The following is a 17,188-nucleotide window of genomic DNA, read 5'->3' on the forward strand; positions in this document are numbered from 1 at the left end:
ATTGTGCCAAATGAAGAAAATGAGTAACAGCCAGCCCAGTGCCTCCTTATCACTGTCCGTGGCTGAGCTAAAATTGGTTCCCTGTCCATGACCTTGTGTGTCCCACAGCTGCAGGGCAACCTGGGCCCTATTAGCGCTAGCCTAGTGGCCCCACTTCTTATTTTCTGCCCAGGCCGAAGTGTCAAGGGAAAGTGGGGTCGCCCAGCCATGAGCGGACTCCCCCTGCAGCTTAATAGGGAGGCTGACGAGAAGGGCAGCAGCCCGAGTTGTGAGCTGAGATCCAAACCCACGCCCCTCCACCGGAGAGCTCTGTGCCTACGTGCTGGCCCGCAAGCAGCGGGCACTGCCCCGGTGTCTCGCCAGGCAGGAGGGCACCAGGACAGGGCGGGCCAGCACCCCAGCATCCCTGTTCCAAGTTCTGAGCTGCAAAACTACACACTCCTGCCCCATCTTGCTGACATACTGGTAGGGAGAGGTGGTTGAGGAAGGAGCGCTGGGGAAATGCAAAGTGGGCGATGGAATGGAGGGCCTGAGCTCTCGGTCAAGGCTGAGGACGCAGCATTCCAGTCAGGGTCCTGCCATTGACCAGTAGAAGCCGGTGCCCCTCCCTGCAACCTCAGCCTCCTTGCCCGTGTAGACTTAGAACTTAACCCCAAGGGCCTTTCAGCTCTCAGTGACCCAGAGTCTCTGTGATGAGTAGCTGTGTTGACACTTCGGGACTGCAGCACCCTGGTCGCCTTGGTCCAAGCCCTCCCAAGCAGCACGTGGACCTCTGGGCAGAGTTTACCCGTCTCCATGCCATTCCTTGTTGCATGTTCACCTTGCCTTCACTTTCTCCCCCAGCCGTGACCATGGCCCTGGGTGTCTCATGTGCCCTGGAATTCCCTCCCCAGCCCCTTCAAGCCCAGTTACAGCCATGCCCAGGTCAGACCCTCGGACAGCAGGCACTGGTGATGGTGGCTGTCCCTCTTTCCTGTAAATGTCACTCCAGGGCTTCCTGGGTCATTTCGTGCAGACCCTCTGGGTTTGGAGAGCATCTTTTTAGACCATGAATTCACTTCACATCAGGTGCCAAAGATGCTGGCAGCAGATTTTGCACATTGCTAACCTGGGAACGTGCCTCCGTGCCTAACCTGGATGATTGCATGAGCCTGCGCCAAAGGCCCAGAGCCAGTCCCTTCATGCCTCCCTGCTAGAGCTAACAGCCATGACTTTTAACCTCCTTTGCACTTTGAAAATGCTTATAACCAAGTCATTCGAAAGAGCACGGGGCCTCTGGGGGTAAGGGTGAGGAGTAGTCAGCCCCGTGGGGTGGGCGCTGCGCTAATGGTGCTGGGGAGGGAGGAGCTTGCTTGCACGGTCGGACATCGTGGAGTGTAACCGTAACGTAACTGAGTGTCACATCTGTGGCTTCCCCACCAGCAGACCAGACCTAGAGCGAGCCACAGGCAGGCCAAATTCTTAGGCTGGGCTCTTCTCACTCTTGTTCATGTTCTCGTTTTTTTCCCCTGCATTAATTCTGTCTATCCTGCATGACCTTCAGTTTGGGGAGTCTTGTTTCATTTGTGTTTTGTTTCGTGCATGCTTCACTTTCTTATTTTGAATTCCACAAAAGTTTGTTTGTTTCGTTGATGATCATGTTTTACTCCATGGTTTCCGTTTTCCCCCCTCGTTTTGTCTTCTTGCAGGTAGAGATTAGTTCTTCCTGTTACTGTAGAGGACGGGCTCCGCTTCCCAAAGGAACATGTTTCAGCTGTCACCTCACTGGCTCCCCGGTCAATTGCCTCCCTTCCTTCTCTCCCCGTCCTAGAAGGAAGTGGCATCGCCACCCGCACCCCGAGTCCTGGCTTTCTTAGGGTTTGTTGCCTAGAGCCCCGCACCCTTTGTTTTGCAAAACAAACAAACAGATCCCGCCGCTCGGCTCCTTCCCTTGTCCTTCCCAGCGATCTCATGTCCTCCGGTCTGGTCTTCGTTTCGCCCATCAGTGTGCTCCATTATTCAGTTTTGTTTGGTTTAGTTCTCCTAGAAGCCGCTTGGTTAGAGCTGTGTGATGTTCCTGTCCATGTTTTCTGTTTACCTAGAAGCAGCTGCTTGCCAGAAAATTAAGATGGTTTGTCGGATTTGTTTTTTAATTGAAAAAAAAAAAAAAAAATCATGCCAAGGATAAAAGGCAGACCCACCAAGGAGCTTTCTGTGGTTGACCCTGGCCAGAGGTGTGACACTCAGAACGGGGAGGCCCGAGTGTTACTAACCAGTGTTTAATCGGTTTTTTTAAGACTGAAGTGGCCGCCTCCCCGTCCGGTGCCTGGGAGAGGCTCCATAGAGTCAACCAGGACCTGCAAAGCGAGCTGGAGGCCCAGTGCCAGCGCCAGGAGCTGGTCACGCAGCAGATCCAGTCCCTGAAGCGCAGCTACGGGGAGGCCAAGGACGCGATCCGGCACCACGAGGCCGAGATCCGGAGCCTACAGGCGAGGCTCAGCAATGCCGCCGCCGAGCTCGCCATCAAGGAGCAGGCGCTCGCCAAGCTCAAGGGCGACCTGAAGCTGGAGAAAGATAAGGTTCGTGAGCAGCTGGAGGAGCGGCAGCACAGCGAGGCCGCGCTGAGTGGTCAGCTGCAGGCCAGCGAGCAGAAGCTCAAGAGCGCCGAGGCCCTGCTGCTGGAGAAGACGCAGGAGCTGCGCGACCTGGAGCTGCAGCAGGCACTGCAGAGGGACCGGCAGAGGGAGGCACAGAGGCTGCAGGAGCGTATCACCGACCTCAGCCAGCAGCTTAGCGCCAGCGAGCAGGCCCAGAGGCTGATGGAGGAGAAGCTGCAGAGGAACTACGAGGCCCTGCTGGAGAGCTGCGAGAAGGAGAAGCAGGCACTGCTGCAGAACCTGAAGGAGGTGGAGGACAAGGCCCGTGCCTACGAGGACCAGCTCCAGGACCACGAGCAGCAGATGGAGGTCCTCCAGAAGGAGAAGCTGAGTGCCAAGTTCGAGGGCAGCGAGGTGGTGCACCAGCTGGAGGAGCGGTTGGAGATGAAGGAGGCCAGCATCCAGAAGCTGGCTGAGCACGTCCAGAGCCTCAGGGATGAACGGGACCTGATCAGGCAACGCTTCCAGGAGCTGATGGATCGCATCGCCCTGTCTGACGGGGACGTCACCGAGCTTCGGGAGAAGTTGAGGGGAAGGGAGGCCGACTGCCAGAGCCTGGAGCACTCCTACAGGAGGGTGGCCAGCCAGCTGCAGAGCATGCATACTCTGCTGAAAGAAAAGGAGGAAGAGCTGAAGCACATCAAGGAGATGCATGAGAAGGTTCTAGAAAAGAAAGATCAGGACCTCAATGAGGCGTTGGTTAAAATGGTCGCCTTGGGGAGCAGCTTGGAGGAAACAGAGATGAAGCTCCAGGCCAAGGAAGAGATCTTAAGGAAGTTTGTGAAGGAGTCTTCAGAAGACGCGGAGGAGCCACGGAGCTTTCCGGAAGAGGCAGAGGATGGCGTCGTGCTGTCGGGCCCACAGCCCCAAGCCGCCATCATGCCTCCAGGCTTCCCACCACCAAGGCTCGAGGATGAGGATCTGGGGGCTGCCCCAGGGGAGGAGCGTGGTGATGACAGCCCCAGGGGAGAAGAGAGTGTGGGGTCCCTGAAGTCAGAGGCTCCTGACAGGGAGGGCCCCCCTCAGAGCACAGCAAAATCTGACCAGGGAGTACCTGGCGTTAAAAGGCAAAGAATCCGGTTCTCCACGATTCAGTGCCAAAAATACACGCACCCAGATGGGTCCGAGAAGACCTGGACCAGCAGCACGTCCTCCGACACCAGCCAGGACCGGTCCCCCTCAGAAGAGAGCATGTCGTCAGAGGCCACCCCCAGCTCCCTTCCTGCAGCCAGCGACTCCGACACCTATCTCTCCATAATACACTCCCTGGAGACCAAGCTGTACATCACGGAGGAGAAGCTCAAAGATGTGACGGTGAAGCTGGAGAGCCAGCAGGGCCAGAGCCAGGAGGCCCTGCTCGCGTTGCACCAGCAGTGGGCCGGCACCGAGGCGCGGCTCCGTGAGCAGCTCCATGCCAGCCTGCTCCAGGTCGGGGCCCTGGCCTCCCAGCTAGAGCAGGAGAGACAGGTGAGGGCGAAGCTGGTCGAAAATCACGTCGGGGAGCTTGGCGACTTCCAGGTGAAGAATAGTCAGGCTCTGGCCTGCTTAGAAAGCTGCCGAGAACAGTTGCGGTCCCTGCCGGCGGCCGGCCAGGAGGAAGCACGGGACGCGGCATCCTGCCCCCCGGTCGGCGCGGAGGGCGCGCCAGGCAGCAGTGTTGGGCCCCTGAGCCACTGGGCAGCTCCTGCAGACCTTGGGGCCCGGGCCCTGCCAGAGGAAGGGGGTTTCCTGGAGGTGGGGAAAATGACTTCACAGCCATTGGTCCGGCCTGAGCTGAGTGAGCAGGAACAGCTGAAACTCCTTTCTGATCAGATAGCTCTGGAAGCCTCACTGATAAACCAGATAGCAGACTCTTTACAGAACACAACGTCGGATATCTCGCGTGTTCTGCACGAGATTTCTCAGTCTGGAAAGTTGCCCCCGGAACCCGAAAGTGCTGCCGTCGGTCCTGCAGCCCCAGCAGACGCCTGGGCTAAGAAGGTGCTGGTGGATGGCGAGTTCTGGAGCCAGGTGGAGTCCCTGAGTAAGCACCTGGGCGCACTGGGAGGAGGCGAGGTGGCTGGTGCGTCAGGAGGTGGGCAGCAGAGCGTTCCACAGGCCCTGGTCCCCGCCCTGGCAGATGCCACGTGGGTCCGGGCAGAGCTCAGCTTCGCCCTGCAGTCGGTGAGGGAGTCGTTCCACCGCCGGTTGCAGAGCATCCAGGAGACCCTCCAGGGGACGCAGATGGCACTGCAGCAGCACAAGCGCGTGCTAGGGGACATCCTGGGGGCCTACCGAACCCCTGACTTTGAGAGAGTGATGCAGCAGGTCACTGAAGCTCTCAAGCTTCCAGCAGGTGTGGAGGACAGCATGCAGGCATCCTGGGACTTGAGCCCCTTAGGAGAAGTACTGAGTCATCAAGCAGCAGCCGGCTCCCAGGAGCCCTCCTGCCTGTCCAACCAGAGCTCCGGGGCCCTTGTTGCTATTCAGGAGGAACTCGCCCTGCAGCTTAAAGATAAGGCCAGCCTCTTAGGAGAGATATCTGCTGCTCTGACCTCGCTTCCCCCGGTAGAGTCAGTAAGAGATTGTCAGAAGCTTCTCCAGGCATCCCAGAATCTGTCCTGTAGCACTTATCTGGGAGGCCTCGGTCAGTATTCTTCATTGTTAGTTCAGGATGCAATCATTCAGGCTCAGGTGTGTTATGCAGCCTGCAGAATCCGGCTGGAGTATGAAAAGGAGCTCCAGTGCTATAAGGCGTCCTGGCAGGGCAGGGGCGCCTCCTGTCCGGAGCACGAGCAAGCGGTCGGGGCCCTGAGGGAGGAGTACGAGGAGCTTCTCCGGAAGCAGAAGAGCGAGTACCTGGAAGTGATTGCCATCATTGAAAGGGAGAACGCAGAGCTGAAGGCCAAGGTCACCCAGCTGGACCATCAGCAGAGGTGTCTGGAAGAAGTAGAAAGCAAACACAGTGAGAACATGTGCGCCCTGCAAGGGAGGTATGAGGAAGAGATCCGGTGTGTGGTGGAGCAGTTGAACCGGGCAGGGGACACGCTGCAGGCCGAGCACAGCAGGGTCCTGAGCCAGCTGGACGCCTCGGTCAGGGACCGGCGGGACATGGAGAGGCACCACGTGGAGCAGATGCAGAGCTTGGAGGACAAGTTCCAGCTCAAGATCAGAGAGCTGCAGACCATCCACGAGGAGGAGCTGAGGACCCTGCAGGAGCACTACGCCCAGAGCCTGCGGTGCCTGCAGGAGGCCCTGCACCGCTGCCAGGGGCGGCCCCCTGAAGCTCTGCCGGCCCCCGGCCCCCCGGGCGGCCCTCAGCAGCCTCTCTCCTCCAGCTGGCCCACGGACCAGCCCCAGGATGTCCCGCAGAGCGGCAGGCCAGAGGCTGACTCCATGACGGGGCTGAGAGAGCGCATCCAGGAGCTCGAGGCCCAGATGGACATCATGCGGGAGGAGCTAGAGCACAAGGACCTGGAGGGCAATGCAGCCACGCTGCGCGAGAAGTACCAGAAAGACTTTGAGAACCTTAAGGTTCTGAAGCACCACTTCCTTTGCAAGGCGGTTGAGGGGCGGGCATTATGCTGCTTGTCGGGGGGGCAGCGTCTGCCTCACAGGCTCTCGGGGTGCAGCCAAGACACAGCTCTTAGCTCTGAGTTACTGAACACACAGACTCGAGTTGTCCCTCCCCTGACTCCTCGCTGGAGTGGTGTGGTCTCAGAGCAGGGCCTGGGCAGGGGTCTGGCCTCCTGCTCAACGTCCACCTCCCCACCCCCCCACCCCCCCGCAAGGAGGCCTCACGGAAGGACAACAGGAGCACCACGGGAGAGGGAGTGTGGTCTCCCCATAACCTCTCTGCTTTGTCCCTCTGTGGGCCCCAGCAGGGGGAGCCTTTATTGTCCCTGTCCCAGCCTCACCCTCTCTTCTGCCCCCGAGGAACCCACTGCAGGCCGGGACCTGTGCAAACCTAGGAGAAGCACCCAGGAGAAACGGGCCAGAGGCTCCCTTAGAGGGCTGCCTCCTTCTAACTATCCTGAGAGCAGAGTTGAGGTTCCCAAGAGATGGTGTCTAGGTTCACTCTCCCCTCCCAACTCCCTGTGGGGAACTGGCATTTAAGGGGCACTCTGAAAGAAGGGCTTCTCTACAGAGCACGCCTCTCAGCCACTGGTGTTCCTTTTCCAGGGGCTGAGAGACATGACCCTGCCCAGCAGCTGTCCCCCACGGCCCTCCCCATTTCACGCTCTGCCTCATTCAGCAGGATAGCCAGGCCCTGTCGTGGAGAGGTGACCTTCCCAGGCTCCCTGGGGCCTTGGGCCTGTGGGCCCATCCAGGTTCTTGCCTGCTACCTTCAAAGCTAGAGATACCTGCCCGCGCCTCCCCAGAGCTTTCCGTCCGCTTCGGCGCTGTCCTGAGCTTCACACCGCCCCTAGGGGCTGTGCACAGTTAAACACCCAGGCTCCGCAAAACCCATCCGTCCCCAGTCAGGCCCTGGGTAGGATGGCGGCCTGGCCCGCCGGCGCAGAGCGGGCTCCGGGGCTGTGGGCTCCTGCTGCGCACGCGCAGAGCTGCGCCCCAGCGGGCCGCTCGGGCCCATGGCTCCGGGAGCAGGACAGCGGCATGCCGCGAGTCCACGGCGTGGTCCTCACCTCTGTGTGACGACGCAGCCCCCGCGCCACAGACGGGCACGAGTGGTCGTCAGCAAGCTCTCCGGTGGCCCGGAGGCCATTTTCATTGTTCTTTTTCCAGGCCTGAACCTTTTGAAAACTGTTATGAACCATGAGAAAGCTTGAAGGGCTGCTTTCCAAAAGTGTACAAATGACGCCCCCTGTGGGGGTCAGTGCGTGCGAGCACAGCATTCGGATGGGCCAGGTCCACCCATCACAGTAGTTTGCACAGACACTGTTCCTTAGCGCCCTCCCGGGAGAGGCCTCCGCTCCTTCCCCTGAGGCCCAGCAGGCCTGTGTGGCCCCGCGCGAGGGCGCATTCACACTCTGTGTTCCCCGGGAGCCACGTGCTCCCTCCACACCACAGTGAGCTGCTCCCCCTGGTTCCCACAGAGCCCCTGCGCAGTGAGGCACTCTCAGCCCCGTGTCAGTCAGCTGGACACCGATAAGGCCCCAACTCATGACAGCCTCCCATTAGTTAGCAAGAAATCTGGTTGGTGGTCCTCTGGTAGCATGTCTCTGGGGACTCGGACACCACTCGTGCTGCGTATCCTGTCGTGTGCCTGCGAGCATCCAGCACGTCCACCGTGTTCTCAGTGACCCTCTAGAGACCCAGAAAGTACAACCAAGTAGAACCGTTGAGGGGGCCTGGCTAATGGCTGTTACTTTGTGCAGAGTTTTGCCTGGGTCAGGGAGACCAGTGTCTCGGCCTGACGGCCCCTCTCCTGACAGCTGCAGGCTGACACCTTCCCTCACAACTCTGCACGGTAGTCATCGAGGGACTTTTATTGATCCCAGGGATCACTGGCTTAAAAACTAAAATTTGTGAATCATTTTTTTTAATGTTTTATTTATTTCTAGGAGAGAGAGAGAGACAGCGTGAGCAGGGGAGGGTCAGAGAGAGGGAGTCCCAGACTGAAACAGGCTCCAGGCTCTGAGCTGGCAGTCAGCACAGAGCCCGACACGGGGCTCGAACCCACGAACCGCGGGATCACGACCTAAGCGAAAGTCGGACGCTTAACCGACTAAGCCACCCAGGCGCCCCTGTGAATCATTTTTTAACACGTATGCTGTCCAAGGAAGCAGCTGATCTTTAAAGATAATTCCGTGTTTCTATTAGTAAGAGTCTTCACCCTTAACTTTAAATATTGTAAAGCACTCAAGTCAAACTAAACCCTGAAAGACCTACTAGCTGTGTGTTTGCTGTGAACCAATGCATGCCGCAGGAAAGATGAGGGGCTTGGAGAGGGCGAGGGGCCACAGAGCTAGACTTCCTCTGGCTGTCCTGTGGTGTGGGCGGAGGCCCAGCTTCCCGATGGGGCCACCTGGGAGAGGCAATGGCTAGGTAATGGTGGACAGCAGTGAAGACCATTTGCCTAGTGCAGCCAGTCTGTGGTGGTAAAGTCTAGACTGTGACCACGAGTTCAAAAATATTGACTAGAGAATCTCAGGCCTCTCAATTACTGTGGAGGCTCAGACAGGGACACCCAAGTGTGCTGATTTGGTTTCTTCGTATACTTTCTTGAATCCATGTGCAAGAATATAGGTTGGAAGGGAGGAGCCCCACCATATTTTGCATTTAGAATCTAACATGGCCATGTTTTTCTGCTGTTTTTAAATATTTTTTTAATGTTTTTATCATTTCTGCGAGAGAGAGAGACAGCATGAGCAGGGGAGGGCCAGAGAGAGAGGGAGATACAGACTCTGAAGCAGGCTCCAGGCTCTGAGCTAGCTGTCAGCACAGAGCCCAACATGGGGCTCGAATCCATGAACCATGAGATCATGAGCTGAGCCGAAGTCAGATACTTAACCGACTGAGCGCCCAGGTGCCCCTGTTGTTGTTTTTTAAATCACTGAAAGGCGTGATCCCTACTCTCAATGAGATCTTCCAAGGGATTGAGACAGAGTGTGCCTCTGTGCACAAAACAGCTGCACATACCACCCCCTCACAGCTGTGTGGCACGTTCGCCTGGCCCTCTGATAATAGGACTCTGATTAGCCGTGTCCGGGGTTCTCTGTGTGGGTGTGTGGGATGGTTTGATCCCATCTTAGGGTGTACCTGTGTCCTTCCCCCAAACCCATGTCCAGGTAATAAAACAGCCTGCGTTGTAACAAGACATGAACTGGACAAGTTTGGAAAGCGGTTCTGTTATGTCCCTCGTTTCAGTTAGTGAATCAGTGCCCCTCTGTCTACTCCTTGAAAGAGGCAGAAGGAAGATGCAGGCTGGAAGAAAAGAGATCATGTGGCCTAACCGGAGTCCCTCAGTGGACACCAGGTTAGGGTGGCCAGCTGGTTAGTGGCAGGCCCAGACTCTGTGGCTCCGTGCCCCACCCCTGGCCTCCCCATCATTCACAGGATGGTCCTAGCTCTCTGCAGCTTGCAGACTCATCCCTGTTTGTGACTGTTTATGAAATGCCCTGTTTGGTGCCGTATAACTCAGACCAGATACAGCCAGACTCTTCTCCCTCCCTGTGGTCAGTCCTGCCCACCAGCAATTCTGTGAAGGTCCAGAATCTGCTATTTTCAATTCCATTGCAGCATCTTCCCACCCACAGTACCAACTTTCCACAGAGAAACAGCATTCAGAAAATAAGAATAAGAGCGTATAGATACAGACTCTCTTCTGAACGCTGACAGCATGAATTGCACAGTAGCATCGGTAGGAGCCTACACCCAGCCCTCAGATGGCTCCGCTGGTCTGTGCGCGGTGGCATGCTGGGTGGCGGGGAGCCTGCCGTCGGGAACAAGGAGCCTAGAGGGGCCAGGCTGCCGGTTCATTGGTAACAGAACACCTGGCTCAGAGGTAAAGAAACAAATCCATGGCGTCCCTTTTGTTCTCACAGGCTACATGCGAGCGAGGGTTTGCCGCGATGGAAGAAACGCACCAGAAGAAGATCGAGGACCTGCAGAGGCAGCACCAGCGGGAGCTGGAGAAGCTGCGGGAGGAGAAGGACCGCCTGCTGGCTGAGGAGACGGCAGCCACCATCTCAGGTGGGGCTGGGCCTGGGGCCAGTGCAACCCAAGGGCATGGCTTCCTGAGCTGACTGCATGGCCTTTTGGCTGAGACTCAAGCTTTGTCATCCAAGAGAATCCTTCTTTGACAGCTGTCTGGGCCCAGAGCCAACACTGCAGCTACACCCGAGGGGCGGTCCGCAGCCCTCTAGGTGCTTAAGACCACCTCTGCCCCCAGTGCCCGGGGACATCAGAGCACAAAGGTGCTGCAGCGTCTACCTGGCCAGGAAAGCTTATCACAAAGCCGATGCCATCAGTTTTGTGTTACCTACTTTGTGTATCCTACTCTGGTGGTTTATTTTACTATTAAGGAAACATATACCCACCTGAACCCTTGCTTGTTCTATAAACTCATGCCTGATTTCAGGATTCATACTTCTTTCATCAGCTTGGCTCTCTTCTCACATAAGGAAAAAATGTATCTGCTTCCCTTTTGTGTTGGGAGTTCCCTGGGAATTCTTTGGCTCGTGCCTGCCTCAGAGAATCAGTTTGGGAGAAACCAGACTGACCCCTCATGACCTTCGACATAACAGTGGACAGACATTGGGCTGTCCTGTCCACCTTGCTCCCCGAGCCTCTCGCGCTGATGGCCATGTCTTTCTTTGCCTGCAGCCATTGAAGCCATGAAGAATGCCCACCGGGAGGAGATGGAGCGCGAGTTGGAGAAGAGCCAGCGGTCCCAGATCAGCAGCATCAACTCGGACATCGAGGCCCTACGACGGCAGTACCTGTGAGTCTGCTTCCTGCCCCCAGGAGGTGGCCCTTGTGGGCCGGGCTGGAGGAAAGCCCTTCAGATGAGGAGGGACAGCTTTCCTGTGTCTTTATAAGAACCACAAAGACACGGGTCCCAAGGGCGGGCATTGGCGAAGGCCCAAGGGCTCTGAAAGCGACTCAGAGACACCCTTCCTGAGTGGCTGCACAGCTTCCCAGGCTCATCTTTGGTTTCACTAGTGGGAGAAGCACCCTTTTCCAAGGGGTCCAGGGTGAGTGACAGCATCACCAGGCTGTGATTTTCTGAGCCTGGATAAAGCCTGGGCCTAGGGGGGTCACACACAAAGTATCTCCAAAGTTAGTGTTGAAAACAAATCACAAGAGTGAATTCTCTGCTGACATGAGACTTTTGTCTGTGGGACTACTAAGCTGCTTGAAAGAGGAGCAAGTAAGGCTACAGTGTAGTTTCAGTAAGCCTGCAGTGCTGGTTTTGTTGTTTGCTTATTCTGAGAGAGAGAGCATGTGTGAACAGGGGAGGGGGGGAGGAGAGAGAGGGTCCTAAGCAGGCTCCATGCTGTCAGCACAGAGCCCGGCATGGGGTTCAGTCTCACAAAAACCGCAAGATCATGACCTGAGCCAAAATGAAGACTCAGACACTTGACCGACTGAGGCACGCGGGCACCTTGCAGCACTTTTTAAGTTGTCCCTGTTGTGGCCGGGAACGAGTTTGCTGAGGCCACAGAATGAGTGGGCCCCGCTCCCTGCTCAGCTCTTTGCGTTGTGTCTCGTCATTCCTCAAGTTTCACGAAGGGGACTCGCAGAGCCTGGCAGGGGTGGGGCCCCCGGGGGGGGGGTGGGGGCACAGAGGTGAGTGGTGGCCTCTCCCCACTCACTGCAGGGAGGAGCTGCAGTCCGTGCAGCGGGAGCTGGAGGTGCTGTCCGAGCAGTACTCACAGAAGTGTCTGGAGAATGCCCACCTGGCCCAGGCACTGGAGGCCGAGCGCCAGGCCCTGCGGCAGTGCCAGCGTGAGAACCAGGAGCTCAACGCCCACAATCAGGTGAGCCGGCGGCCAGGCGAGCCCGGGCTGCAGTTGGGAGCCGGGTCTTGTGAGCGGTGGCCTGAGCTCCTGAGCCACAGAGTGGCCGCCCCGTCTGCAGGCTTCTCCCTCATGTGTTACGTCACCGTGTACTGAGGGAAACGGGCTGCGGGTGGCAGAGCTCAGACAGACTGCTACGTGAACCCACTGTTTCCCTCGGGGGTCATTTCGGCTCCAGCCCTTCTGGGATCTCTGATCGCCTCCATGTCTCCTGAGGTCTCTGGCTTTGTGCTGAGCAGGGCCCGCGAGGGAGGGTCATTGCACCTGCTCCAGGTCTCCTGTATTTAAACGTCTCCCAGTCGAGTCCATACACTGTTCGCACTTTTTTTTTGTTAGATTTTTTGTTAGATTATTTTAAAATTTGCCTGTTCTTCAGAAAGTTGGGGTACCATTAAAGTCCTGGCTAACGGAAAGGCTCGAGGTAGGTATAGTTTGATAAAAGCCACTCTGGTTCCTGATTGGACTACTGTCTGCAGACCCACTGCTAGGACCCAGTGCCTGGGGGGACAGACGTGCTGGCCAGCTCCAGGCTCGAGGTCTCTCTGGGCCACGGTCACCCCATAGGAGGGTGCCCTGGTGGCACAGGTTCCACCTAGTCACTGCAGTGGCCTAACATGTCCTCTTGCCAGTTTGAAAAACTGGTTCAGAAAGTGAGTGGGGAGGACAGCAAGAGGGCCTGACCCTCCAGGAACTCAAGTTTGACAAACCAGGAAATGCACGGATCCTGCTTATGGTGACAAAAAGGTAGTGAGGATTATTTCAGAATCCTGCATACACGGTTCGACAGTTGCTTCCAGAGCCCACGTGAACGGCTTTTGCAGGGATATAAAGCACAGGTGGGGACAGGCTCACATGCCAGATCTGTAACACCATGGCACGTGTGTGCAAGCACCGCCCGCGGCTTCTGTGCTCACACAGCCACTGCCCCCTCCTGGTCGGGCTGTGTGAGCACTGCCCCCGCAGTGGCTGCTCGGCATTGTGCATACTGTGTTGTCGCCCCACAGGAGCTCAACAACCGCCTGGCTGCGGAGATCTCACGGTTGCGGACGCTGCTGACCGGGGATGCCGGCGGAGAGGCCGCCGGCTCACCTCTCACGCAGGGCAAGGATGCCTATGAGTTAGAGGTACCACTCAGGGCCCTTCCCCAGCTGTGCACCATACGAGCCCCAAATGGGGACCAAGAGGTGGCCCTCAGTGTATGGTATCATTGCAGGGATGAGAGTTGGAGACAGCAGGAGGGGACATGGAAAGATCCACATCACCCCCGGGCAGCAAAAGACGATGGCTGCCAGGGAGTGTGGGGTCCGCGGCAGGAGTGGGGATCCCTTGTGAGGCCACGGGGACCTTTAACCCCATCCCCACACTGTTTCAGCCACGCGACAAATACCAACCACGTGGAGTGAAATATTTAATAGCTTTGTGAACTCCAAAGTTGCTTGCAACTTTAAGTCAGAATGATTGATTTGTATGTCTTTTTATAAAAGCACTGAGGTTCTTTCTCCCCATTCAGTTAAGACTTGGTCAGGGAAATGTGCTCAGTGATGTGAAGGGAGGCAGAGTGAGTTCGGGAAAAGTTTCAGCAGATGCTTTCCTGGGCCCAGTCCTAGGAGCTCACCGTGGCCCTTCGGGCCGAGAAACCGACTCTTGGGTCCAGGAAGAATCGCAGTGACTCCTTTCTGTTTTCTGTATGTGATGCAGACTGTTAGCAGTGGTTCAGTATATTCACTGGCATTTCTGGCTGCATGTGGGTGAGGAGGAGGGGAGGGAGGACAACACCCGTTTCCCAGGGCATAGAGGGCTTCTCTGCTCGGCCCTCACCTTTGCTTTCAGGACTCTGGAAGTTCCTTTGCTGCTGGATGTCAGTGTGTAATCTCTCTTATTCTAGGTCTTATTGCGGGTCAAGGAGTCAGAGATACAGTACCTAAAACAGGAGATCAGCTCTCTCAAGGATGAGCTACAGACGGCATTGCGGGTAATGGCACCTACCAAGGGAGACAGATCTGGAGGTGGGCTCGGGGTGGAGCGGGGACACATCCTTCCAGGCCTTACACAGGTCCCATCGGTGGATGCCAGTTGTAGGCTGTTCTAGAGTACTTTTTCATTTTTACGAGGACTGTGGTTTCAAAATTGAGTTTTCTTTTTTTTAAGTTTATTCTGAGAGAGAGCAAGCGAGCATGAGCAGGGGAGGAGGGGCAGAGAGAGGGGGAGCAAGAGAACTCCAGGCAGGCTCTACACTGTCAGTGCAGAGCCTGACTCGGGGCTCGATCTCATGAACCATGAGATCATAACCTGAGCTGAGATCAAGAGTCGGACATTTAACTGATGGAGCCACCCAGGTGCCCCTCAAAATTGAGTTCTCTTAAAACGCCAGCATTGAAGCGGGTCCTTGCTCGCCGTGCCTCCTGTGTGCTTCGGCAGGGATAGGGGGACCAAACAGAAATGCCATCCTGCAAAGTGAGAGTTTGGTGAAGCGCGCCCATTTCCACCAGGGCCTTCTTGGAATCAGAGAGGAGATGATGGAATCCCTGGGGGCCATTCAGTCACTAGGAAATTCAAGACAGAGGAGAGGTTTTCTGGGAGGTCTTTGGTGGGTCAAGGCTATGCCCGTGCTTGCCAGAGCTCCTGCAGAGTCTCCTGCCGCATTGGGACAGACTGTCAGCTCTGCCCGTCTGACTCTGTATTGAGTTCCTGCCTCTGGAAGATGTGGATCGCCCTGCCCCATAACTGCCAACAGCATCCCTCAGTCTCTCTGCAGGGCGTCCCAGCCCCGGGAAGACGGGCCACCTAGCCTGGCCCTAACCACCACTTGCTTCTGCCCCTTTTATCCCCAAGGACAAGAAGTATGCTAGTGACAAGTACAAGGACATCTACACAGAGCTCAGCATCGTGCGGGCGAAGGCCGACTGTGACATCAGCAGGTTGAAGGAGCAGCTGAAAGCAGCCACGGAAGCTCTGGGTGAAAAATCCCCTGAAAACGCCCCCGTGTCCGGATACGGTGAGTCCTCCACACTCACAGCTCATCTGCGCCTGGGCGAGCTCAGAGCTTCACCAGCACCTGAGGGAAGGCAGAGGAGCCTTTTCTGTATTTAGACCTGAGTGTCATCAGAGAGGGGGGGGCCATGGGGCTGGAGGGCGCCTGGGCCTGCACAGGCTCCCCAGGGCTGGGAAAGCATCGTCCTCTCAGCGTGCTGGGGCGGGGGGAGGCTGTTGTCCCGATGGCCTTGAAGGAGAAGTCACTCTGTTGGTGTGTATTTGCACAGTAGTAACAAGTTGCATTTTTGCATTTTTCTGTTTTCCTGAAGAACCCGGTAGCTTGGTGACAGCTGCTGTCACCAGTTGCTTGACCCTGGGGCTTGACCGTTAAGTCTGTAAGAGACCATGGGGGTGGGGGAGGGGAGGACAGTTTTAGAGTAACATCCCGAAAATTCAGCTGTTGTCTGTCTGCCAGCTGAGTACTAGTGGCCGCAGCAGTGCTGGCCGCTGGGCAGAAGGCAGAAGGTAGGTCGGTTGCGCTGCCGCTGGAGGCGGTCTGGCGGCACCGTAGCACACTACTTGTAATCAACCTGGAGACTAGCTCAGGAGGGATGACAAAGTGACGGTAGTGGCAGCTTCTGGGGAGGAGCCTGAGGGAGAATGCATACATCCTGGGACCTGCCAGTTTAACTTCTGAAGAATGAGAACACAGAGGTGTGCAGATAAGGATATTCGCAGTTGCAGCAAATAGAGGACTGTGGCTTCCTGAAGAGGTCCATGGAGATTGTGTCTGGATGTAGGGAGAGATCCCTAAGTGTACTAAATGTAAGCCCCACCCCCAGCAGGACACAGGGTACCGTGTGACCCAGTGAACGGTCGCTGAAGCAGCCATGTTTAAGAAGTCTGCAGAATGGTGGCTGTCTCCTTGGGGGTGGGTCACGATCGGTCTTATTCTGGTTGTCAGGGGGTCGGTGTGGCTACATATGCAGCGGCATGGTTGGTCTGCTCATAAGGATCTGGGGCGTTTTACGGTTACTGGCTTCATATGCTCCTAAAGCCGTTTCAGGAAATGTCAGAAGTGCAGCGATAAATAAGCTTTGGAGGTTTTTTAACATTCAGTCTGGTTCTGTGGGGTTTTATAAAACAAAAGTAACCATTCTGTTTGTTCTTTCAGATATAATGAAATCTAAAAGCAACCCTGACTTCTTAAAGAAAGACAGATCCTGTGTCAGCCGGCAACTCAGAAACATCAGGTCCAAGGTGAGTCTGGGGTCTGGCCCCCAGCTGTGTGGGGCTCATGGACATTAGTGCGAGGAGCCGGACTCAGAGCCCACCATGGGCCACAGCAGAGGGTCCCCAGGTCCCAGAGCTCATCTGGCTCCACATGCCTACCCGCTGGGCCAGTTCTGGTGGCTTCCAGCGCTGTGTCTCCTCCGTGCCCAAGTGGAACCTTCTTCTGACAGTGACAGTTGAGGCGCCGGGCCTCCGAGAAGCAGGGCTTGGAGTGAATTCGACCTTAGACATCCAAGGCCAGGTTTCACCCTAGTGCCCTCCTGGGCCAGCCCCGCTCTGTCTGTACTGTCCTTCACATGTCCCTAGTTTAATACTGACACCACCTGCCTTCAAGAGAGGAAGCTGCCTGCGCCTCTCGCCCCAACCACGTAGCGCTTCCCTGGCCTGTGGTCCCCACCCCACTGCGCGCCTCTCCGCGGGAAGGATGGGCGGAGGGTGGGAGTAACGAGCATGTTGCGTTTAGGATTTATTGTGTGTGTGTCTTATTTTTTGCTCTTTCCTCTGACAGTCCGTAATTGAGCAGGTCTCATGGGATAACTGAAACGAGCCCGCTTCCAGGTCCCCTGTCGTGTAGGTAAACCACCTCTCACCACCCACCCACCTGCCACCCTCGAGGGGGCGGCTACCTGCATGCACTGCTCACACCTCCGTAGCAAGCTCCTCGTTTTATTGTCCCTTACACCCGTCTGCTCCAGCAAGCACATACCCGGTCTGGGTCAGGTTCCCCACGTAACCTCCTACTAGGGTTGATCCTTGGCCGAGGGGAGCGTCCCCCTAGCTTGGCAGGAAGCCCAGAGAGGCAGCATCTCGGGTGGGTGTGGG

The 17,188-nt window shown here is 56.7% G+C and overlaps 1 protein-coding gene across 1 annotated transcript in view; it reads left to right on the forward strand.

The window, feature by feature from the left end:
• The window catches only part of LOC120228725 (myosin phosphatase Rho interacting protein), a 152,185-nt gene that overhangs the window by 124,512 nt on the left and 10,485 nt on the right, over positions 1 to 17,188 (forward strand). Inside the window, 8 exon segments of the mRNA XM_039227278.1 lie at positions 2,277 to 6,149; positions 10,124 to 10,271; positions 10,905 to 11,022; positions 11,902 to 12,061; positions 13,105 to 13,224; positions 13,986 to 14,072; positions 14,933 to 15,095; positions 16,248 to 16,333. Of these exon segments, the coding sequence (XP_039083209.1) occupies positions 2,277 to 6,149; positions 10,124 to 10,271; positions 10,905 to 11,022; positions 11,902 to 12,061; positions 13,105 to 13,224; positions 13,986 to 14,072; positions 14,933 to 15,095; positions 16,248 to 16,333 (4,755 nt within the window).

Source organism: Hyaena hyaena, unplaced genomic scaffold (genome assembly GCF_003009895.1).
Source record: "Hyaena hyaena isolate Hyena2069 unplaced genomic scaffold, ASM300989v1 scaffold_27, whole genome shotgun sequence".
Lineage (NCBI taxonomy): Eukaryota > Metazoa > Chordata > Mammalia > Carnivora > Hyaenidae > Hyaena > Hyaena hyaena.